This window comes from Microcaecilia unicolor, chromosome 13, assembly GCF_901765095.1.
Source record: "Microcaecilia unicolor chromosome 13, aMicUni1.1, whole genome shotgun sequence".
NCBI lineage: Eukaryota > Metazoa > Chordata > Amphibia > Gymnophiona > Siphonopidae > Microcaecilia > Microcaecilia unicolor.
Window position 1 is genome coordinate 22,871,159 of NC_044043.1, and position 25,660 is coordinate 22,896,818.

The 25,660-nt window shown below is 48.0% G+C and overlaps 1 protein-coding gene across 2 annotated transcripts; it reads left to right on the top strand.

Moving 5' to 3' along the window:
* Positions 1-991: 991 nt before the first annotated feature.
* On the top strand, positions 992-22,346 carry LOC115482601 (claudin-3-like). 2 transcript variants are annotated; one of them, XR_003944108.1, is made up of 3 exons: positions 992-2,786; positions 17,195-17,200; positions 22,334-22,346. XR_003944108.1 is itself a non-coding variant. In XM_030222520.1 (1 exon), exon 1 carries the CDS (start codon positions 1,097-1,099, stop codon positions 1,739-1,741), a length of 645 nt encoding a protein of 214 aa, XP_030078380.1. In that variant the 5' UTR covers positions 992-1,096; the 3' UTR covers positions 1,742-3,699. The 2 variants fall into 2 exon arrangements, 1 of the variants encoding a protein (XP_030078380.1); XM_030222520.1 differs by lacking the exons at positions 17,195-17,200; positions 22,334-22,346 and having other exon boundaries at positions 992-3,699.
* Positions 22,347-25,660: the final 3,314 nt, after the last annotated feature.

A 25,660-nucleotide genomic window follows, 5' to 3' on the forward strand; every position in this document is an offset into this window, starting at 1 on the left:
CTGCACCTTTTCTAGTGTCATTTAGCTAACGCTCCAGGGTTCTTTGAATGCAATAGGGGTGCATTGCTATACCTTATACCTTTTGAGGGAATGTGGATTTGAGGGGAGGGGAGGAGATTATCTAGAGATCATACTGACGTTTTTCTGTTATTTAGGTTAGGGACGGGTCACTGGAGGGGGTCAGGGAGGGGGGGAGCATTAAACAAGAAAACCAAAACCTGTGGATTGGTAAGGGGGTGGGGTACAGTTGATCTCCCTCATTTGCAGGGAATGTTTATCATGAGGGCTAATTGAGTACAGTTGTTAAGCTTATGTTATAGGGTCAAGAGGGTTGGGTTCGTTGATTTCTGTACCAGCTATTGACCATATGACTGATAGGTGGTGTACAGTTGTATGTCTTGTTACTGCGATCTGGTTTTCAATTTAAAAAAAAATTACTTGCACGTAAATTTTTCAGAGCCTTAAATTTAGGCGCAAAAGAACAGTTACTGATTTGTGCTGGCACTCCCATTTTCTTTTGGACATGCGCACAAGGATCCACACTTACCATGAAACCTTTCTGTGCATGCATTCAGCATGCTCTCCCCCCTCCCTCCCCCCCTTAGAGGCAAGATTTCTGCACAAAAAAGTGAGAATGCATTGAACTTTCTGCAAGGCACTGTATTCCACTAAGTAGAAGCTAGGCACTGCATGTTTTTCTGCATCGGCCCCTTAGATTGCAAGCCTCTGGGCACAGAAAACTACCTACACTCCCCTTCAGCTACTACTGAAAAAGGCAAAAGTCCCTTTTCTAAGCACTCGTGCTGTATAAGGCTACAGAGCAGAAGACTGCCCGAATTCAGGCTTCATTCCCTTCACCTGTTGCCTTGCCATTTATGCTTAGAGGGAGTGAAGGAAGGAAACCTGCCTCTTTAAGAATCCAGTGCTGGAGCTCCACCTCTCAGGAGAGAATTACAGTGAGCTCATCGAAACTAAGCCCCAGCCCCAGTGTTTTATGAGACACAGGTGCCCTGGCTGATCCGTTAGAAGAAGCTCAGCTCTCAGCCTGTACACACCTCTACCGATATCTTTGCTCACACCCTCGAAAGCGGCAGCTATGTCCATGGGAATGGAAATTGTGGGGGTCTCCCTGTCTATCCTGGGCTGGATCTGTACCATTATCACCTGTGCACTGCCCATGTGGCGGGTCACAGCGTTTATCGGCAGCAGCATTGTGGTGGCCCAGATCATCTGGGAGGGCCTGTGGATGAACTGTGTGGTGCAGAGCACTGGCCAGATGCAGTGCAAGGTGTACGACTCCATGCTGGCGCTGCCTCAGGACCTGCAGGCTGCCCGTGCCCTCATCGTCATCGCCATCGTGGTGGCTGTCCTTGGCTTGTTCGTATCCATCATTGGGGCCAAATGTACTAACTGCGTGGAGGACGAATCCAGCAAAGCCAAGATCATGATCGTCTCTGGAGTCACCTTCATTCTGGCTGGACTCATGTGCCTCATCCCTGTGTCCTGGTCGGCCAACACCATTATTCGCGACTTCTACAGCCCAGTGCTGGTTGATGCGCAGAAACGGGAACTAGGGGCCTCGCTCTACATCGGCTGGGCAGCGGCAGCGCTGCAGGTAATAGGCGGGGCCATGTTGTGTTGTTCCTGCCCCCCCAGGCAAGAGAAGTACCCTGCATCCCGTATGGCATACTCTGCTCCTAGATCCGCCATGCCAGACTATGGCAGGAAGGACTATGTCTGATAAATGCAGGCTGGCTTGATCATTGGCTCTTCCTCAAAGACTGTCCTTGTTGACCTGTACACCATGTCCGAACTTGGAGGTGGTATTGAAAACTACAGACAATGTGTACATTCGCAATTGTGAGCAAGCCCAGATATAGTAATACAAAGACTGCTGACTTCATACAGTGTCCGTGCTCTTTTCCTGACTCCTAAGGCTCAGATGGAGACATGTCGACATTGGATTCATCTTGTGGGCCTTGGATACCTGACTACCAAACAAACTGGATTAAGACCTAGATATTATAGGAACAGAGGAGGGAGATTCCTGAAACCACCCTGAACTGGATGATCTCCTGTCTTCTTCATCCTCAGACAATGCTCCCACTATCTGAACAGTTAGCCACGCTGGCAGCCCAAGACAGGATTGGCATGGGAAAAGAACTGTATGAAACTAAAAGTAAACAGAGGACTGTGGGAATGACTGAGGGAGGTTTTGCTGGGGCCCTTGATTCCCAGAAATGCAAGAGGTCTCTGGGGTGAGGGGACTTGAGATGAGAGCTGGTGGGATCAGGGGAGGGGGTGGAGGAATTTGGGCCACATGCAATTAGTGCTGACGTGTTAACCATATAAAGAGCAAAGTTCGTAACAGAAGGAGAGAAAAAAATGATAGCTAAAGTTTGTGTCCTGGGAACAGGTGAAAGAGAATCAGTCACCCATCACAGTGAGAGCTCTGAGAGGGTAGGATGCACCTGTCCATGGTTCTCTTTATCTGGATTTCTGTCCACTCTCCCCTGTGCTAAGAGGTTTTTGTTAGTGTTTCCTGGTTCAGTTTCTCCTGGGATTCTCTTGCCTTTCAGTTGTGTCCAGAATGGGGCCTGGGAAAGGGTTAACAAGTAGTTTCAGGGGATGAATAGGAACCTTTGCTTTTCATCCCTCAAAAGGTACCTGTTTCCAGAGGGAGGTGGAATGCCTGCCCTGTGGGTTTAACCCATTCCTTTACAGCATGCTGGGATTGGGGCCCTTAGTTGCTGAGGAGGTAACTGATGCCTTTCTGTTTATGCTCAGTTTACCTGTTAAAGATCTCCATTTTTAATTCAGTTACTCACCTTTCCAAATCTGAGCTCACTGTGCCTTACATCAAGTGCAGTTGGTAGATTCCTGCCCAGGGGAGCTTACCGTCAAAGTCTGTATTTGGGACAGTCGAAGGGTTAAATGACTAGGCCAAGGTCACAATGCCTGACCGTGGGAAAATGAGATTTTCATCCCTGGCTTTCCTGGTTCTCACTCTGCCCTCACCTCAAGATTTATCCTCTTTGCATGCTCCCTCCCTATGAACTGGAAACGAAGTAGGAAGCTCTGGATGTTTTTTTATTTCTAGTATTTGTTTTTAATGTAATTGATGTAATCGGGCATAACTGTTCAAGGGCAGCGACTCGGAGCAGAACACCTCCCGAGCTTCCTATGTCATTTCCCCTCTGCAGTAATAGAGGGTAAATCAGCAGTTTTAAATGACCAGACTCAGCCGGTTTTTCCAAAGCGGGGGAGGAGGGCTCGGGGATTTTCCTCCTGTGGGATAGCGAGGGGGGGGGGGGAGATCCGTTTTCTTTGTTTCTAACTCTGGATGTGGCAATATTTAATTTCTCACGTCTTTTGTGAGCGAGCGTAAAGAGAGCAGTTCATTTGTGCAATCTATGGGTCACTTCCAATTCCGTCTGCTCAGCAGGGCTGGGCATTTTTTGCATTGTTTTGTGTCGTGACGGCACGCACGATCACAAAACGACAAAAAAAATACAGCAACAACAGTTTCGGGACTTCTGCCGCAGCCTGACTGCAGTTCTTTGTGCCGTGTGCTTACAAAGTGTGCGCGCTAAGGTGATTGCAAAGCAATGTACAACTAGCGCTCGGATCATTGTTAATACGTGAATGCATAGCATTTTGTAATATGTTACTTTTTGCAATAAAAAGCTTATCCTTTCAGATGGAGTGAGGACAATTTCCCTTTCAGACTTCGGGGAGCTTATGCCAAACAAACGAAACTGGTTTAAAATCGAGACTCGCCTCTAGGCAGGATTAGGGACTGGACTGAATCGGTTAAAAGGAGGGGGAGTCGCTGGAAGGATTGCACGATGGAAGCTGTAAGTACTTCAGCCAGAGCTATGAACCTGCAGTTGGTGGGGAGGGGGAGAGGCACAGAAAGGGTAGGAGAACTGTGAGGATTTCGGGGGGGGGGGGGGGGGGGAGACCTGGAAGCAAGCAGAAAGATCTGACCCCAGTTCTGTGCAAAGCAGAGGCAGAGCTACCAAATCAGAGAGGGGGGCTGCACTAAAAGCTGAGATGGAAGGTGCAGTGAAAGGAGGAAGAGGAGGCAGCAGCCTCTGGGATATTCCCTCAGCTAGACAAACCGAGGGCCATATTCAAAGTGTTTGGACGCCTGACTTTATTTATTTGTTAGAGTTACATTTATATCCCACATTTTCCCACCTAGTTGTAGGATCATTGTGGCGTACATAGTACCGGAGAGGCTAGTGGTTAGGGTGGTGGACTTTGGTCCTGGGGAACTGAGGAACTGAGTTGGATTCCCACTTCAGGCACAGGCAGCTCCTTGTGACTCTGGGCAAGTCACTTAACCCTCCATTGCCCCATGTAAGCCGCATTGAGCCTGCCATGAGTGGGAAAGCGCAGGGTACAAATGTAACAAAATAAAATAGATTCTATTGGAGATTCTACATGGAATGTTGCTACTATTGGAGATTCTACATGGAATGTTGCTACTATTGGAGATTCTACATGGAATGTTGCTATTCCACTAGCAACATTCCATGTAGAAGGCTGCACAGGCTTCTGTTTCTGTGAGTCTGACGTCAGACTCACAGAAGCAGAAGCCTGCGCGGCCACATTGGTGATCTGCAAGGGCTGACTTCTACATGGAATGTTGCTAGTGGAATAGCAACATTCCATGTAGAATCTCAAATAGTAGCAACAGTGGAGGAGTGGCCTAGTGGTTAGGGTGGTGGACTTTGGTCCTGGGGAACTGAGGAACTGAGTTGGATTCCCACTTCAAGCACAGGCAGCTCCTTGTGACTCTGGGCAAGTCACTTAACCCTCCATTGCCCCATGTAAGCCGCATTGAGCCTGCCATGAGTGGGAAAGCACGGGGTACAAATGTAACAAAAATAAAATAGATACTATTGGAGATTCTACATGGAATGTTGCTTCTATTGGAGATTCTACATGGAATGTTGCTATTCCACTAGCAATGTTCCATGTAGAAGGCTGCGCAGGCTTCTGTTTCTGTGAGTCTGACGTCAGACTCACAGAAGCAGAAGCCTGCGCGGCCACATTGGTGATCTGCAAGGGCTGACTTCTACATGGAATGTTGCTAGTGGAATAGCAACATTCCATGTAGAATCTCAAATAGTAGCAACAGTGGAGGAGTGGCCTAGTGGTTAGGGTGGTGGACTTTGGTCCTGAGGAACTGAGTTTGATTCCCACTTCAGGCACAGGCAGCTCCTTGTGACTCAGGGCAAGTCACTTAACCCTCCATTGCCCCATGTAAGCCGCATTGAGCCTGCCATGAGTGGGAAAGCGCAGGGTACAATTGTAACAAAAATAAAATACAAAGTGATGTTGTGCTAAGATAAAGTTCATGTGGCACAGCCACACTATGAAATCGTTCAACGGAAGAGTTGTGTTATGAAACTTTACTTTCAATAAAGGGCGCGCAGTTAGGTGTGTAAATTTATGACATTCAGCCAGTGTTCTATAATGACATTGTGCCTGAAGTCATATAGAACAGTGTTTCCCAACTTCAAGCTAAGCTGAACAAATTTCAACCATGTACCCCCGAGTTCCAAGCCACAGATATTTTGAAACGGGCAATTTATTGTTAAACAGTGATTAATAGGCAACACATATAACGAATACAGGTCACTGCAGCTGCCATACAGGCCAAGACACCGGTGGCGTAGCTATGGGTGAGCTCAGGCCCACCCAGCAGCAGCACCCCACATCAGCATCTCTCCTCCTCTGTGGCGTCCTGGCATTTGCCCACCCATAGCTGAAGCCCGTCCCGCCCTGATGTAACTAACAGGAGTCCCCAGCGCTTTTAATGATTCAATTATTGCTGCCTGAGCCGGCCCTGCAGGCTTCCATCGGCCAAGTCCTGCCCTCGCTTTCATCATTTCCTGTCTGGTGGGACCCAGACGATGGAAGCCTGCAGGGCCGGCTCAGGCAGCAATAATTGAATCACTAAAAGCACCGGGGACGCCTGTAAGGTACACCAGGGAGGGACAGGGGTTCAGGGGCGGGCGGGCAGATGCTGGGACACCGCGGAGGAGGAGGAGAGATGTTGATGTGGGGTAGGTGAAAAAAATCTATATATTTATTTGTTGCATTCGTATCCCACATTTTCCCACCAAATGAAAATTAAAAATAAATAGCACAAAGCAATGACACAGAAGAAGACACTGTCTTCAGAACATACAAGGAATGCAACCACAGCCAATTAAAATGAAAGTATGGACCGTCTTAAAACGTGGTGAAATAGAGGCAAACGTGTTGCTTTTACAGTTTAAATAGGGGATCTGGGCTTTTTGGATGAAATAAGCATTCTGAATCTCAGTGTCTGATTTCCACAATCAGGTCACGTTGTGGACAGAAGTGGTTTCTTATTTTACATTTGAGAACTATTAGATGAGAGAAGTTGGATTCACATAAGTATATTGAAGCAAAAGGAAGAAGTTCTGAAAAAGCCATTTTTGTTAATTGTGGGTATTCCCTTTTTTGCATCTGTCAACGCAGTATTTCCCAGGCTGTTCATTTTGCAGTGTTTCAGTGCAGCAGAGGGAAAGTCCCAGAGTGGCCAGAGGCAGCAACTGAACTCGGTTAGCATCCATCTCTCGGTCTGCCTCTCTCTCTCTGCTCACCTGCCCTTAGCCCCCCCCCCCCCCCCCCCATCTCTCTCTCTCTCTCTCCCTCCCTCTCTCTCTCTTGTGGGAATGGGAGTTACATGTTCAATTGGCTCTTACATAGTAACATAGTAGATGACGGCAGAAAAAGCCCTGCACGGTCCACCCAGTCTGCCCAACAAGATAAACTCACATGTGCCATTTTTTGTGTAAACCTTACCTTGATTTGTACCTGTCTTTTTTAGGGCACAGACCGTATAAGTCTGCCCAGCACTACCCCCACCTCCCAACCACCAGCCCCGCCACCCACCTCCGGCTCTGGCACAGACCATATAACTCTGCCCAGCACTATCCCCACCTCCCAACCACCAGTCCTGCCTCCCGCCACCGGCTCTGGCACAGACCATATAAGTCTGCCCAGCACTATCCCCACCTCCCAACCACATGCCCCGCCTCCCACCACTGGCTCTGGCACAGACCCTATAAGTCTGCCCAGCACTATCCCCTTCTCCCAACCACCAGTCCCGCTTCCCACCACCTTCTAAGCTTCTGGGGATCCCTTCCTTCTGAGGAGGATTCCTTTATGTTTATCCTACACATGTTTGAATTCTGTTACCGTTTTCCTCTCCACCACCTCCCGCGGGAGGGCATTCCAAGCATCCACCACTCTCTCCGTGAAAAAATACTTCTTTGCAACTCAACACATATCAGTTACTGGCAACTATATTAAGAAGTTTTGATATCACCTCAGTAAGGCCAACACACAATCCCTCCCCTGCAAAACACTATGCACAAAGTTGTGAGTGAAAAAATAGCACTAAATATTACACCAGGTTACACCACCTACTGAGCAAACAGAACAAATGGGACTGCTGCACAGTTTCTACTCAAACTACATGCTAGCAGACCGCACCCTGGTCACACACGCAAGACACACACAGGCCCTCAACAGATCAGTAATAGAGATATGAAGGCAAAAAAACGGAACTGGCAACCTCAAGAAGTCAGTCTCAGCATATACAGCAATACTAGAGAAATAGAAACTGAAATACAAGATATTAAAGATGCGCATTTCCAGTGACAGACACATTCCAATTAATTCAGAATAAAATACTTTTGTCTACCTTTGTGGTCTGAGCATTTTATTTTTCTATTCCCATTGGTCCCAGTGTCTCTCTTTGGCTTTTCTGTTTTTTTCCTACCTTTGCATCCCTATCTGTCCTGTCCAGCATCTACCCTCTATGTCCTTGTCCCTTTGACCTTCCCATATTCAGCATCTGCTCTCTCGGTCCCTATCTGTCCCCCTATGATTAGTAGTGCCCTTCTATGTCCCCACCCTCTCTGTCTCTATCCCTATGCTCCCTCCATGCCCAGCATCTTTTCTCTGTGCATCTTTCCCTCACCTCCCTATTCTTTTCCACCCACACCCCCACCCTGTGGCTAGTATGTCTCCTTTTCTTCCTTGTTCTCTTCCTGCGGTCCACATCTCTCCCTGAGTCCAGTGTCTCTCCCCTTCTTCCCCACCCCAATCCAGCCTCTCTCTCTTTTTCTCTCTCGTCCTCTGCACTGCCCTCCCCCCAGTCCATCAGACCCTCCTTTTCTGCCTCCAGTCCAGCAGTACCTCTCTGTCTCCAACCCCCTCCAGGAACCAGCAACAAACATCCCTCCCCCCCCCCCCCCCCAAATCAAGAACCAGCATCAGACATCCCTTTTTGTCCCAACCAAGAGTCAGCACAAACATCCCCCCCCCCCACCCCAGGAACCAGCATCAGACATCCCTTTTTGTCCCAACCAAGAGTCAGCACAAACATCCCCCCCCACCCCAGGAACCAGCAACAGACATCTTTTTACCTCGCCCCAGGAGCCAGCACCAGACATCCTTTCCCCCCTCCCCCTCCCAGAACCAGACATCCTTTTTACCCTGCCCCCACTAGGAACCAGCACCAGACATCCCTTTCTGTCCCTCTCCCATGTCTGTTTTAACTTGCCTGGAACACTGCCTCAATCAGCCGGCCTTGGGAACCTTTGCCTAGGCTGCGGTACACCTCCAATGAAAGAGGAAGATGCATCATTGATGCCAGGCATGGCCCAGTGAAGGTCCCCAAGGCTGTCTGACTGAAGCAGCGTTCCAAGCAAGTTAAAATAGACAGAAACGGAGAGCTGTTGTATGTACTGGGGAGCAGAGGGGGGAATGGAATGGAACAGAAAAGCAGATGGACCGGAGGGAGAAGGAAGGAGAGTAGGAAACAAGCAGGCCACTGCGTAGCCCCTGCTAATGGTTTGTGTACCCCTAGGGATAACCTCCTGTTATAGAATATTAGTTAAGTAAACATATGGCCAACTTTAAGTGCAACTAGTTATGCCATGTTTATGGCTGGTGTAAATGGGCGTGCAAATTGAAGTATTCTATAAAGCACGTACTAAAATAGTGGGAATGCCCATGACCTGCCCAGTTATAGAATAGTGCCTACGTGCATCTATGCACCAACCTGCACTTTTACCCCTGTTTTGGAGCTCGAGTACCTTTATTTCATGTTTGTGTGCCTACAGTTTAGCACCTAATTCATGTCTAATTGAAGGTGCTCTATACAGAATTACCCCATAAGGACAGGATTCAGTAAATAGTGGCCAAAATTCAGCGCCAGGTGGCATTCCAGGATTAGCACTCTTTATTGAATAGCCTGTAGTGCCGGGATCCACACCCAACTTTGGGCATGAGGAGTTACACCAACTGAAACCAGGTGTAAATCCCAGAGTGCAAGTTGGGTGTGGACCCGACTATTACTACTACTACTACTACTTAACATTTCTAGAGCGCTACTCGGGTTACGCAGCGCTGTACAAATTAACAAAGAAGGACGGTCCCTGCTCAAAGGAGCTTACAATCTAAAAGACGAAATGTCAAGTTGGGATAGTCTAGATTTCCTGAGTAGAGGTGTAGTGGTTAGGTGCCGAAGGCGACATTGAAGAGGTGGGCTTTGAGCAATGATTTGAAGATGGGCAGGGAGGGGGCCTGGCGTATGGGCTCAGGGAGTTTGTTCCAAGCATGGGGTGAGGCGAGGCAGAAAGGGCGGAGCCTGGTGTTGGCGGTGGTGGTGAAGGGTACTGAAAGGAGGGATTTGTCCGACCCACCCATACCCAACACTTAGGCGTTTTATTCTATAAATGGGTGTGTGTGTTTTTATGTGGATCTGTTTCTGCCATTTTGGTGCCTTGCATCTGTTTGAACGCTTTTCCACGCTGAAAATCGGGCATGGAAGTAGCGCCTAACATTCGGCACGGTGGCACCATATATAGAATCGCCCCCTAAATGTCTAGATATTTATTTCTACTTTCACTTGACTGCTAAATTTAAGAACTTCACTGGCTTCCAATCAGATACCGCATTCAGTTCAAGCTTCTCCTTCTTACCTACAAATGCACTCGTTCTGCTGCCCCTCACTACCTCTCTACCCTCATCTCCCCTTATGTTCCTGCCCGTGACCTCCGTTCACAGGACAAATCCCTCCTCTCAGTACCCTTCTCCACCACCGCAAACTCCAGGCTCCGCTCTTTCTGCCTCGCCTCACCCTATGCTTGGAACAACCTTCCTGAGCCCTTACGCCAAGCCCCCTCCCTGCCCATCTTCAAGTCTTTGCTTAAAGCCCACCTCTTCAATGCTGCGTTCGGCACCTAACTCTTACCGTTCAGGAAATCCAGACTGCCCCAATTTGACTGCCCCTATCGGACTGACTGTTCACTTGTCTTTTAGATTGTAAGCTCTTTGAGCAGGGACTGTCCTTCTATGTTTAATTGTACAGCGCTGCATAACCCTAGTAGCGCTTAAGAAATGTTAAGTAGTAGTAGTAACCTAAAAAGTGGGTGACCATAGGGTGATTTTAGGATGGGGAAAAATCATAGGAGTGTAGCACTGGGCTCCTAAATCTAGGGAAATGCTTGGCAGGTCTACATTTAGAAAACAAAAAAGCACTGAGAGCCTCCAAAACAGGGACAATTCCTTTAATTCCACAGCAAGGATCAAAATGGTACATCAATCTCCTATAAAGGCAACACAAAAATAGTGACACAATATCCCATTTAGCACTGTGTGTCACCCATCTTCCTGCCATATTTTGAACACTCTGTACTCTCTTTTGCTCAATTTTTTTGGCAAAGTCAAATAGATTGCATACAATCAACTTGAGACACATTGACTCTTCATTTCTCCGTGTGTATTTGAATAACATCAGATACCAGGAAACAACCGAGCTTGGACCTGCTTACAGAAGGCCAAATAATATTGTCCTGCCTACTAGTAAGAACCATCAGAAATTTGTCACATAAGAGGCCTGAGACTGTACCTGAGATTTCCAGCAGCACTTCAGGAACCTTCCCTGACTGGCGGCTTAGTAAACAGGGGGGGGGGGGGGGGGCAGTATTGTTCCCGTTTTTAGATAATTGTCCATGGAGTTGAGAACTTACCATTACAATGAAGTGCGAGGAGTGGCCTAGTGGTTAGGGTGGTGGACTTTGGTCCTAGGGAACTGAGTTCAATTCCCACTTCAGGCACAGGCGGCTCCTTGTGACTCTGGGCAAGTCACTTAACCCTCCATTGCCCCAGGTACAAATAAGTACCTGTATACAATATGTAAGCCGCATTGAGCCTGCCATGAGTGGGAAAGTGCTGGGTACAAATGTAACAAAAAAAAAAAAAGTAAGAAAAGAGAAAACATAGTAACGTAGTAGATGACAGCAGAAAAAGACCTGCATAGTCCATCCAGTCTGCCCAACAAGATGAACTCATATGTATACCTTACCTTGATTTGTACCTGTCTTTTTCAGGGCACAGACCGTATAAGTCTGCCCAGCACTATCCTCGCCTCCCAACTACCAGTCCCGCCTCCCACCACCAGCTCTGGCACAGACCCTATAAGTTTGCCCAGCACTATCCCCACCTCCCAACTACCAGTCCCGCCTGCCCAACAAGATGAACTCGTGTATACCTTACCTTGATTTGTACCTGTCTTTTTCAGGGCACAGGCCGTATAAGTCTGCCCAGCACTATCTTCGCCTCCCAACCACCAACCCCTCTTCCCCCCACCGGCTCCGCCACCCAATTTCAGCTAAGCTTCTGAGGATCCATTCCTTCTGCACAGGATTCCTTTATGTATATCCCACGCATGTTTGAAAGAAAGAATCACTAGACAAAACCCATGTGGACATGTGACAGTCCCAACTATAGCAAAGCAAAAATAAACTTAGCACAGGATTCATTAAACTGAGGTACTGGTTAATGAACCCATGGTAAATTTCCCCATGTAAAAATAGTATATAAATAACTATTTTACTGCAGGTTATTTTCCACCAAGTATAGGAAGCCTAAATTTTCTTCTAAAAATTTAGATTTTGGAACCTAAGTCAATATTCAAATAATGAACATCAGAATTAAAAAAAAAAAATTATGCCTGAGACCACTTACCAAAGAAAATGTATTTGTCCTGTTTGTCTGTCCTAATTAGATTGTAAGCTCTGTTGAGCAGGGACTGTCTCTTCATGTTCAAGTGTACAGTGCTGCGTACGTCTAGTAGCGCTATAGAAATGATAAGTAGTAGTAGTAAAATGTAGCCACTCTCTGGACTGACTTCATCCTGTTTATATCTTTCTGTGAGTGCGGTCGCCAGAACTGCACACAATGTTCTAAATGGGGCCTCACCAGAGACTCATACAAGGGCAAAGGCAATGCATTTTATGCTGGAAAGAGAATACCAGAAAGGAATCTAGGTGTTATCATTGATGATACGTTGAAACCGTCTTCTCAGTGTATGGCGGTGGCTAAGAAAGCAAATAGAATGTTAGGTATTATTAGGAAAGGAATGGAAAACCAAAATGAGGACGTTATAATGCCTTTGTATCTCTCCATGGTGCGACCGCACCTCGAATATTGTGTTCAATTCTGGTCACCGCATCTCAAAAAAGATATAGTGGAATTAGAAAAGGTGCAGAGAAGGGCGACAAAAATGATAAAGGGGAAGGGACGACTTCCCTATGAGGAAAGGCTAAAGCGGCTAGGGCTCTTCAACTTGGAGAAAAGACAGCTGAGGGGAGATGTGATAGAGGTCTATAAAATAATGAGTGGAGTGGAACAGGTAGACGTGAATCGCTTGTTTACTCTTTCCAAAAATACTAGGACTAGGGAGCACGCAATGATGCAAAGTAGTAAATTTAAAACAAATCAGAGAAAATATTTTATATTTAGAAAAAGTATTTCTTCGCTCAACATGTAATTAAACTCTGGAATTCGTTGTCAGAGAATGTGGTAAAAGCAATTAGCTTAGCAGGGTTTACAAAAGGTTTGGATAATATCCTAAAAGAAAAGTCCATAAGCCATTATTAAGATGGACTTGGGGAAAATCCACTGCTTATTTCTAGGATAAGCAGCATAAAATGTATTGTACTGTTTTGGGATATTGTCAGGTACTTGTAACCTGAATTGGCCACTGTTGGAAACAGGATGCTGGGCTTGATGGACCTTCGGTCTGACTCAGTGTGGCAACTCTTATGTTCTTATCTAAGCTGTCTCTGGCAAAATTTGTGCAATTCTGGTCACCATATCTCAAAAAAGATATAGTGGAATTAGAAAAGGTTCAAAGAAGGGTGACCAAAATGATAAAGGGGATGGAACTCCTCCCATATGAGGAAAGGCTAAAGAGGTTAACAACGCGCTCGAGGGCTCTTAGCACAAGTAGCATGTAAATGCATACTAAAGAGGGCTTAACGCATTCATCCCCAATGATCAGCGACCAGCGCACCAAAGATTGGGTCGCTGGCTGCGACAAACCCTACGCCAGCTCCGAGCCCATTCCCCCCAACGATGCAAAGCACACCTCCCCCAGCAACAGGGAACTGGAGGTCCGGTGGACCTCCGGTCCCCCCCCCCCCCCCCCCCCCCCCCCCCCCCCCCCCCCCCCCAGGTTCAGGGAAGGCTGGAGATCCGGTGGGTCTCCAGCCCCCCCAAACCCCCAAAAAGTGGCCCCTGGTGGTCCAGTGGCCGCCCACACCCCCTCCTGCCAGCGATCGACAGGGGCTCCAGCCCGGCGGACCTCCAGCCCACCCCAACTCCCCCCCCCAAGCGTTGTCTGCTGATTCCCCCTCCAGCCTGAAAAAGAACCCCGAACCCCCTCCCGGCCCCCCTGCCTTAGTTGGAGGAGAGACGCAGCCTGCCTCCCTCCTCTTCCTTCGATGCCGCAAAATGGCGGCGCCCAGCCCTGCCCAGTGCATCGGGGCTACACACTATATAAGGGAGAAATGAATAGTTATGCCCTGGAACTTGCTGACAGAGTATGTGGTAACAGCAGTTGACATATCTGGGTTTAAAAAAGGTTTGGACAAATTCCTGGAGGAAACGTGTATAACTGCTGTTAAGATAGACATGGGGAAAGCCATTGATTGTCCCTGGGGTCAGTAGCATGAAATCTTGCTACCCTTTGGGATTCTATCAGGTACTTGTGACCTGGACTGGCTACTGTTGGGCCAGATGGACCATTGGTCTGACCCAGTATGGCAATTCTTATGTTCTTAAAATACCCGCACAGTTTCTCCCTTAAAAAAGATAGATCCAGCCCCTCCAGTACTTGAAGACCAGTATCAATATCTTAAACTTTATTTGTTGATCAAAGCGGAACAAGTACATCAAGAGTAATATGGGGTCCCTGAACTTTATTTTGGGGTGAAGGGGTTAATGATTACTCTTGCAGCCCCATTCTGAACTAGGGGTAGCCTGTGAGTGAGCCTTTCTGGTAGGCACAAAAAACTATTCCATTAGTCCAGCTGCACTTCCTCAATGTTTGTTTTGTTTTTGACATCATTATGCAAAAGGGATCCTCATCTGCTTTTATGTCTGTCAGGCACAGTAACTCTCTGAAAAAAGGACGGAAATCCACCCAATTTAGCACACTGGAAGAAATTTACATAGTAAACATAGTAGATGACGGCAGAAAAAGACCTGCACGGTCCATCCAGTCTGCCGAAGAAAATAAATTCATACGTGCTACTTTTTTTATTTGACTGTCCTCTTCAGTGCACAGACCCTATAAGTCTGCCCAGCACTATCCCCGCCTCCCAACTACCAGTCCCGCCTCCCACCACCAGCTCTAGCACAAACCCTATAAGTCTGCCCAGCACTATCCCCGCCTCCCAACTACCAGTCCCGCCTCCCACCACCAGCTCTGGCACACACCCTATAAGTCTGCCCAGCACTATCCTCGCCTCCCAACTACCAGTCCCGCCTCCCACCACCAGCTCTGGCACAGACCCTATAAGTTTGCCCAGCACTATCCCCGCCTCCCAACTACCAGTCCCGCCTCCCACCACCAACTCTGGCACAGACCGTATAAGTCTGCCCAGCACTATCCCTGCCTCCCACCACTGACTACTACTACTACTATTTAGCATTTCTATAGCACTACAAGGCATACGCAGCGCTGCACAAACATAGAAGAAAGACAGTCCCTGCTCAAAGAGCTTACAATCTGGCACAGACCGTATAAGTCTGCCCAGCACTAGCCCCGCCTCCCAACCACCAGCCCCGGCACAGACCGTATAAGTCTGCCCAGCACTATCCCCGCCGCCCAACCACCAGCCCTGGCACAGACCGTATAAGTCTGCCCAGCACTAGTCCCGCCTCCCAACCACCAGCCCCAGCACAGACCGTATAAGTCTGCCCAGCACTATCCTCGCCTCCCAACTACCAGTCCTGCCTCCCACCACCAGCTCTGGCACAGACCGTATAAGTCTGCCCAGCACTAGCCCCGCTTCCCAACCACCAGCCCCGGCACAGACCGTATAAGTCTGCCCAGCACTAGCCCCGCCTCCCAACCACCAGCTCTGCCACCCATTCTAGGCTAAGCTCCTGAGGATCCCTTCCTTCTGCACAGGATTCCTTTACGTTTATCCCACGCATGTTTGAATTCCGTTACCGTTTTAATCTCCACCACCTCCCGCGGGAGAGCATTCCAAGCATCCACCACCTTCTCCGTGAAAAAATACTTCCTGACATTTTTCTTAAGTCTGCCCCCCTTCAATCTCATTTCATGTCCTCTCGTTCTACCGCCTTCGCACCTCCAGAAAAGGTTCGTTTGCGGATTAATACTTTTCAAATATTTGAACGTCTGTATCATATCACCCCTGTTTCTCCTTTCCTCTAGGGTATACATGTTCAGGTCCGCAAGTCTCTCCTCATACGTCTTGTAATGCAAATCCCATACCATCCTCGTAGCTTTTCTTTGCACCGCTTCAATTCTTTTTACATCCTTAGCAAGATACGGCCTCCAAAACTGAACACAATACTCCAGGTGGGGCCTCACCAACGACTTGTACAGGGGCATCAACACCTCTTTTCTTCTGCTGGTCACACCTCTCTCTATACAGCCTAGTAACCTTCTCGCTACGGCCACCGCCTTGTCACACTGTTTCGTCGCCTTCAGATCCTCAGATACTATCACCCCAAGATCCCTCTCCCCATCCGTACCTAGCAGACTGTCCCCGCCTAACACATACATCTCCCGAGGGTTTCTATTCCCTAAGTGCATCACTTTGCATTTCTTCGCATTGAATTTTAATTGCCAAACCTTAGACCATTCTTCTAGCTTTTTCAGATCCTTTTTCATGTTTTCCACTCCCTCCGGAAATGATAAGAATTAGTACTACTACTACTTCTTATCATTTCTATAACACTACTAGATATATAAAGTGCTGTATACTAAGCATGTAAGAGAGTCCCTGCTTAAAAGAGTATTCAAGACAGACAAGCAAGACTATAACGAATTAGGGAATTGCTTATTATAGGAATGATTAAACAGACATGGGTTCTGAACAGGTGAATAAGAGGTAGGAGTTAAAAGAAGCTTCAAAAAGCTAGACTTTTAGCCTAGATTTTAATATGATCAGAGATGGAGCTTGACATACTGGCTCAGGAAGTCAGTGCAGCAAAATAAAAGGAATGGAGTCTGGAGTTGGCTGTATAAGAGAAGGGTACAAAAAACAGAGACACCCAATGAACAAAGTTCCTGGGGAGGGGTATAGGGAGAGATAAGAGTTGGAACTGAGGAGCAGGCTAATCAAACATATAAACGGCGAGTGACCGTACTCACTCGCAAATGCGCAGTAGAGACTTCCCTCTCTGCCCCGCCCCCGCGTCAATACATGATGACGGGGGCGGGACAGAGAGGGAAGTCTCTACTGGCATGCTGCAGACGTCGCCGCCGCCCCTCCATCTGGCCCGAGCACTGTGAACTTACATCACCACGCAGCAGCAGGCACATCAGCAAAGCTGCCGTCGGGCTTCCTTCTCTGCCTTTGTCCCGCCCTCGCCGACGTTACGTCACACGAGGGTGGGACACAGGCAGAGAAGGAAGCCCGCCCCGACGTCAGCTTTACTGATGTGCCTGCTGCGCTGCTGCGTGCTGATGTAAGTTTACAGTGCTGCTCGGGCCGGGTGGAGGGGCGGCGGCGGCGACTCCGGGGGAGGCGGGGCGGGGCGGCGCTGACCTCGGAGGGGGGGTTCAGAAACCCCCCCCCCATTCCAAAAGTAGCCCGTTTTCACGGGCTCAACGGCTAGTATGAGCATAAAGAGACTGGTGGAATATAAGTCATGCAGCAGAATTTTGAATGGATTGAAGGGGAAAGAAATGGCTTAGTGGGAGACCTGCGAGAAGCAAGTTGCAATAGTCTAAGCGAGAGGTGATAAGAGTGTGCGTAAGGGTTCTGGTAGTGTGCTCAGAAAGGAAGGGATGAATTTTGAAATGACAGGTTTTAGCAGTTTGTTGGATTTGTGCAGAGAAAGAGAGAGAGAGGAGTCAGAGATGGCACCAAGATCACAAGCAGATAAAATAGGGAGGATGACAGTTTATCCACAAGAACAGAGAACGGGAGAAAGATAAGAAGCTCAATCTTGGCCATATTCAGTTTCAAATGATGATGAGACATCCAGGTAGAAATGTCAGACAAGCAGCTTGAGACTTGGGCCTGGATTCCTGATGACATTTCTGGTGTGGAGAAGTAGATATGAGAGTCATCAATGTAAAGATGGCACTGAAAACCATGGGAGGAAATCAGACCAACAAGGCAATAAGTATAGATAGAGAAAAGAAGAGGTCTCAAGACAGAGTCCCGAGGTACATTGATTGATAGTTGGATAGCAGTGGAGGAAGATCCATCAGGGCATACACTAAATGTGTGATGGGAGAGAAAAGAAGAAAACCAAGACAGAACGGAGCCCCGAAATCCAAGCGACGACAGCATATCAAGGTGATGATCAATAATGTTGAAAGCAGCAGATAGATCTAGAAGGATGAAGAATAGAATAGAGGCCCTTAGATCTGGTCCAACTGGATAATTTAGCAAGGGTTGTTCTGTTGAATGTAAAGGGTGAAAGCCAGATTGTAGTGGATCAGGAATAGCTTTTGATGAACGAAAGTCAACACAACAGCAGTGAACTAGCTTGGATAAGAAAGGAAGGAAGGAGCTGGGGCAATAGTTGGAAGGGCAAGTAGGGTCCAATGAAGTTTTTATGAGGAGTGGTTTAACTATGGCATGTTTGAAAACATCAGGAACAGTCTTGGTGGAAAGCGAAAGATTGAGGATATCTATATATATAAAACTCACCCTCAACGTTCTATTGTCTGATGTCACTGAAGCCAAGGTTCGTAAGTTTGAAGCTCTGAAGCCACGAAAATCACAGTCTCGGGGCCCCGCCCTCGCGTCAAACGTTATGACGTTGAGGGCGGAGCAATTCACTCACATCGACGGTGGCCAGGGCAGCGCAATGGCGTCACTGACGACGAAGGTGCATTGGGTGGGGGGGCCAGAGTCACACATCGATGGCGGCCACGGCGGCGCAATGGTGTCACTAACAACGAAGGTGCGTTGGGTGGGGGGGCCAGAGGAAAGCCTTGCTAGCACCCGTTTCATTGGCTCCAGAAACGGGCCTTTTTTTACTAGTGACAGATAAAAGATGACAGTAGCAGAGACAGTGCTGAGTAGATGGGTGGGAATGGGATCAGAGGAATGGGTAGTGAGTTTGGAGGAAAGAAGATGTGCAGGTTCGTCTTCAGTGATTTTAGAAAAGAAAGAAAAGGTGTTTGGGGGGGCATTGAAGGAAAGTTGAGAGAATAGAATGGGGGATGTGACTTTGTCAAGTGGATGTAGTAGTATTGTTCGGCAAGTGAAAGAGCAGACTGGGAGGTCAGCAAGAATTTGAAATGTATGAAATCAGCATGGGCATGGGATTTCAGGCAAAGGCATTCAGCAGATCAGGCACATGAACGTAGGTAGCGGATTCTGGAGTTTAGCCAAGGCTGGGGTTTGATATGCCTTATAGAACAGAGGGTGGGAGGAGAGAGAGGAGAAGATAGTATTTTAGGAAGAGACAGCCTTATTGACAGACTTGGATAAAAAGAGTGATGAAACGGTGATGGAGAGAGTGCAAGGGATTAGCCTGAAGATTCCTAAATGTATTGTTGGAAATTGTACAAGACTGGAGGGGAGAGTGATAAAGTTTGAAAATTATCAGATAATGGTCAGAAAATATGATTGTGCTGGATAGGTTTGAACTGGGTTGCTAAAAAATAAATCCCATTGCTTTTTATGGGAAACCTTTGGATTTGGATTTTAGAGTTAATGACTCACCTTTTCCATATCCAAGCATTCAGTGACGTACAGTCAGGTGCATAAGTTATTTGCCTGCCAAAGTGAGCTTTATCTCAGGCAGTGGAGAGTAAAGACTTGCTCAAGCTCAGAAGAAATGCCATAAGGGAAGCAGGGTTTTGAACCCTGACGTCCCAGCTTGCTCCTTGAACCTCTGGACTAGGGCCTCCCAAACCCGCCCTAAGGATCCCACAAGCAAATAGGTTTCTGGATATCCACAATGATTATGGATGAGGTGAATCTGCATGCATTCAAGATCCAACATATGTCTGTTTATTTATTTTATTTACATTTGTACCCCGCACTTTCCCACTCATGGCAGGCTCAATGCAGCTTACATGGGGCAATGGAGGGTTAAGTGACTTGCCCAGAGTCACAAGGAGCTGCCTGTGCCTGAAGTGGGAATCAAACTCAGTTCCTCAGTTCCCCAGGACCAAAGTCCACCACCCTAACCACTAGGCCACTCCAGTCATTGCTCATTGTAGATACCCTGAAAACCTGCCTGGTTGTCAGGTCCCCAGGAAGGTTTGAGAAGCCTGACTTTAGAAAGTTGATCACTGCTTTACTTCAGAAATTATTCCCTCCCCACCCCAGCCAGGTTCTGGAAGTACAGGCAGATGAAGGTTAGAGCCAGGAGGCAGGTTCAACGCCACCTCCCTTAACACTGCCAAAGTCCCGCACACACACTCACAGCACCTGCCCTTGTCCCCACAAACCCTGTATTCCTATGGATGGATGCCTACACACCAACACATCTCAACCCCCCTCCCACACACACAAAAAATCATGCCCCCACAATACACACACTTAGACCTTGCTTTCACATACCCTTCTACACATATCAACCCCAACTCCATGCCCTCCAACCCTTATGCACCCTCCACATGCACATTCCCACCCCATGCACACCAACAGATATACCTCCACACATATCCTACATCCCTCAACACTGCCCACTTGCACACCCCATAGGAGCAAGCTCTGGGGGTACTTGAGCACCCCCAATATTGAGCAAACTCTTTGACAGTGTCCATGGAGGGGTCATTTCCATTAGGTTTAGCACTCCTAATCACTTTGAAAAGTTGGCTCCTATGGCCATTGCATACACTCCCACACACACATATAACCCGACATCCTCCATACACTTCCAAAAAGATAATCCCAGAAAGCCTATACACATCACATATCCACACACCTACCACCAGCACATTCTCACAAACCCACACATATACTCCCATACAGAAACAGAGAAATAACTGACATGGCCTCTCAATTCACACTTAACCAACCACACTCCCATACTGAAAACATCACCCTCCACCTACACACAGTCATATCTCCTTAACAGACAACCTTACCACACATTATCCACCCACAGAACCTCCACACACACATATAACCCCACATCCTCCATACACTTCCAAAAAGATAATCCCACAAAGCCTATACACATCACATATCCACACACCTACCACCAGCACATTCTCACAAACCCACACATATACTCACATACAGAAACAGAGAAATAACTGACATAGCCTCTCAATTCACACATCTCCAAACACAGAGGTCCATACACACACTTAACCAACCACACTCCCATACTGAAAACATCACCCTCCACCTACACACAGTCATATCTCCTTAACAGACAACCTTACCACACATTATCCACCCACAGAACCTCCACATACAAAATCACCAAAACACAACCATCCAGCACACACCATAGTAACATACATAGTAGATGACGGCAGAAAAAGACCTGCACGGTCCATCCAGTCTGCCCAACAAGATAATTTCACGTGTGCTACTTTTTGTGTATACCTTACCTTGGTTTGTATCTGCCATTGTCAGGGCACAGACCGTATAAGTCTGCCCAGCACTAGCCCCGCCTCCCAACCACCAGCCCCGCCTCCCACCACCGGCTCTGCCTCCCAATCTCCGCTAAGCTTCTGAGGATCATTCCTTCTGAGCAGGATTCCTTTATGTTTATCCCACACATGTTTGAATTCCGTTACCGTTTTGATCTCCATCACCTCCCGCGGGAGGGCATTCCAAGTATCCACCACTCTCTCCGTTAAAAAATACTTCCTGACATTTTTCTTGAGTCTGCCCCCCTTCAATCTCATTTCATGCCCTCTAGTTCTACTGCCTTCCCATCTCTGGAAAAGGTTCGTTTGCAGATTAATACCTTTCAAATATTTGAACGTCTGTATCATATCACCCCTGTTTCTCCTTTCCTCCAGGGTACATGGAAAAGCACCTTGGAAAAAGCACCTCGCAGAAACAGCTGCTACAAGTTCATGCAAGTATTTCTTTGTGGTGCAATAGTCAAAGAAAAATTACTCTCATAGTTTTCAGTTGACTATTCTGGTGAAACCTACGAGTAAAAAGCACCTTTCGGTTTACAGGAATAGGTCAATTTATTATTTACTTGTGTTTTTGGTACTGGTCCATCTCTGGGGCTGTGAGATTTTAGGCAGGATTGTCTCTGAGTGCTGGACAAGGAGAATGACACGGACAGAAATGAGACATTCTGGAACACTTTCTGAAACTCACAAGGCAGTAGAATGAGACCCTAAAGCAATGTCCCTTCCAGGGCCACTGCAACAGGGTAAGCATGGCAGGAGGGGTGTCAAAAACTGCCGTGACCACCACTCTTTTTCGATTGCATCAGCTCTGTCTGCACCACACTGGTCGGCTCTTTAACTTCAAGCCCCATGGTGCAGGAAGGAACGCTGGCACAAGTCTCGTGAGACTTTCACTGGAGTTCCTTCCTATACCACATGGTGGTAGAGGTAAGATTGTGACAGTTGTGGTTCTGGTGGTAGTAGAAACAGAGTGGAGGGTGCACAGAATTGGCAGCATCGATAGCTCGGGGGCAGGGCAGACAGAAGCAATGGCACTGGCAGCCCCCAATTGCAGAAAGGAGGGGCATGCCAGAAACCCTGTCTCTATCCCTGTGGTTTTCATTAATTTTTAAGTCAGGGTCACTTTGAGCCCATAAAGCTGAAGGACAGCCAACACATATCTTTCTACAGGAAGCCACAAAACTGGCCAATGTGGGCCAATGACATTCATTTCCATCAAGTCTTTCAAATGTTTCCCTTATCTAGACTTATGCCACCAGATTCTCCTCTTCCATCCCCTTCCCTTCACTCCAACAAATACAGTCTCTCTCTTCCCTCTTTCCCCTTCTCTCCACCAGCTCCAGCATTTCTTCTTCTCCCTCCCCTTCCCCCAACCCACCAGGTCCAGCATCACTCCTTTTCTGGCTCCCCAAATGGGCACCCCCTGACGCCAACCCAGATCCACCACTGTAGGCAGAAGTGATTTCCGGTTGTTCCTGCCTTTGGCGTCAGCATCTTCCAAAGTTAGTGGCAGTTGACCCCCATCAGTGCATCAGAATGCACTGCCAGAGCTCAAATGACATCATTTCCAAAGATGTTGGCGCAAGAGGCCGGACCAGTCGGGCATCACTCCTGCTTTTAGAAGTCAATGGGGTTGGGGGATGTCTGGGATGATGTCTAGGGCAGCCAGTTGAGTTTCCATGGGGATTGGGGGAATGTTCAGGGAGTATATCTGGGGTGGCAGGAACAGTGTTCATAGAAACTGTGGTAGGGGGATATTCAGGGGGTACTGGGGAATGTCTGGGGCAGCTGGAGGGGTGTCTGGGGGAGGGATTAATGTTTGGAGCAGTGGAGGAATTGACGGGGGCTGCCCTAGAAGTCCAGAGGGCCACCATCAGCTTGCAGTCCCTGCATTGATGAAGCTTGAGGGGTGTGAGAAAATATTTTTCACAGAGAGGGGGGGGCTGGATGCCTGGAACAGATATTATGAGATGCCGGGCTGCCAAAATGGGGCAATGTTTAAGAAGAAATTTTTCAGTGCATACCCCCTCCCTCTGCACTCACTCTCCTTAAGCCCTAAGTATATATTCAGGCTAGTGTTAAGGGTTACTCTTCTCTCTGGGACACCTCTGATTCAGTGTCTCAGCATGGTGTTAAGGGATGTTCTGCTAGTGAATGTACAGATGAGACATTAAGTTGAAGTCTTGTCTATGACATTTTAGGTCCCAGGGCACTTTTCACAGCAGTACAGCTGTGATTTTTAACATAGGCTACCCAATTTCACCTTCTGAAATTGTGAAATATTGTGCAGTGAAGACCTACTGCCTAAGTTATATTTTGACACAAGGGTTCATGGGGCAAAGTTCGTATGCCACCCTTTTCACATGGCCAGTTTTGTGGCTTCCTGTGGAAAGATATGTGTTGGCTGTCCTTCAGCTTTATGGGCTCAAAGTGACCCTGACTTAAAAATTAATGAAAACCACAGGGATAGAGACAGGGTTTCTGGCATGCCCCTCCTTTCTGCAATTGGGGGCTGCCAGTGCCATTGCTTCTGTCTGCCCTGCCCCCCCCCCCCCCGAGCTATCGATGCTGCCAATTCTGTGCACCCTCCACTCTGTTTCTACTACCACCAGAACTTGTGATAACACAGGCGCATCACAGAATACAAAGTGGCTGAAGGTTTTAGCAGAAGGCCAGCTGAATTGTCTCCTAGTGAGTGAGAAAACACAAGTCTCTGTTAAGTCTTTCATGTCTCTCTTGAAGTTCTGCACATTTTAATTTGTGTGAATATCTTGTGTTCCTGGATTGTTATAAATTTGCCCTTGAGAATCCCAATCATGAGCTCATCGACGCACGGGTCTGGTCCTGCAAAATGTTTCTCTGTGGAGGTGTTGCCTTGATTTTCACATGCCTCTGTAGGGCTTATTCTTGGCTTCAACTTCTGGCTCTTTCTCCAACGCAGCAGCCCTAAATTCTTTCGCCATCACTGTTATCACCTCTGAAATCACAAAGGCTACATGTTCTGCTGGTGAATTTGCTGAAATTACAAGTAACACACCTGTCTTGCTCAGGGATCCCCTGGCTGCTGTGAGAGAGGGGATCAGCTGGAAGGATTAGTGCTCTGAGTTACACATGTGCTAATTTATTTTATTATTACTTATTGCATTTTCCAACCTATTTGCAGGCTCAATGTGGCTTACTAGCGCCTACTACTACTACTACTTAACATTTCTAGAGCGCTACTAGGGTTACGCAGCGCTGTACAGATTAACAAAAATTGACATAAAGGACAGTCCCTGCTCCAAGGAGCTTGCAATCTAAAGGGCGAAATGTCAAGTAGGGGCAGTCCAGGTTTCCTGAATAGAGGTATGATGGTTAGGTGCCGAAGGCGACATTGAAGAGGTGGGCTTTGAGCAAGGCTTTGAAGATGGGCAGGGAGGGGGCCTGGCGTATGGGCTCATGGAGTTTATTCCAGGCATCGCCATTCCATGAGATTGATACAATTGGAGTTACAAAAAGATTTTGGATGAAGAGAAAAAAAGGTCTAACCAAAGTTATAGAAAGTTAAATATCAGATTAGGGTGAAGTGGTGAGGTGTTGTAATTAGCTATGGGTTTTCATTGTAGGCCTTGTTGAAGAAATAGGTTTTCAAACATAGTATCATAGTAGATGACGGCAGAAAAAGACCTGCACGGTCCATCCAGTCTGCCCAACAAGACAAACTCATATGTGCTATTTTTTGTGTACATCAACCTTGATTTGTAACTATCATTTTCAGGGCACAGACCGTACAAGTCTGCCCAGCAGTATCCCCGCCTCCCAACCACCAGCCCCGCCTCCCACCACCGGCTCTGGCACAGACCGTATAAGTCTGCCCAGCACTTTCCCCGCCTCCCACCACCGGCTCTGGCACAGACCATGTAAGTCTGCCCAGCACTATCCCCGCCTCCCAACCACCAGCCACGCCTCCCACCACCGGCTCTGGCACAGACCGTATAAGTCTGCCTAGCACTATCCCCGCCTCCCAACCACCAGCCCCGCCTCCCACCACCGGCTCTGGCACAGACTGTATAAGTCTGTCCAGCACTATCCCCGCCTCCCAACCACCAGCCCCGCCTCCCACCACCGGCTCTGGCACAGACCGTATAAGTCTGCCCAGCACTTTTCCCGCCTCCCACCACTGGCTCTGGCACAGACCGTGTAAGTCTGCCCAGCACTATCCCCGCCTCCCAACCACCAGCCACGCCTCCCACCACCGGCTCTGGCACAGACCGTATAAGTCTGCCTAGCACTATCCCCGCCTCCCAACCACCAGCCCCGCCTCCCACCACCGGCTCTGGCACAGACTGTATAAGTCTGTCCAGCACTATCCCCGCCTCCCAACCACCAGCCCCGCCTCCCACCACCGGCTCTGGCACAGACCGTATAAGTCTGCCCAGCACTATCCCTGCCTCCCACCACCGGCTCTGGCACAGACCGTGTAAGTCTGCCCAGCAC

Bases quoted from the DNA above. Each gene is read 5' to 3' on its own strand.
- LOC115482601 (XM_030222520.1), top strand. From the start codon at position 1,097: ATGTCCATGGGAATGGAAATTGTGGGGGTCTCCCTGTCTATCCTGGGC.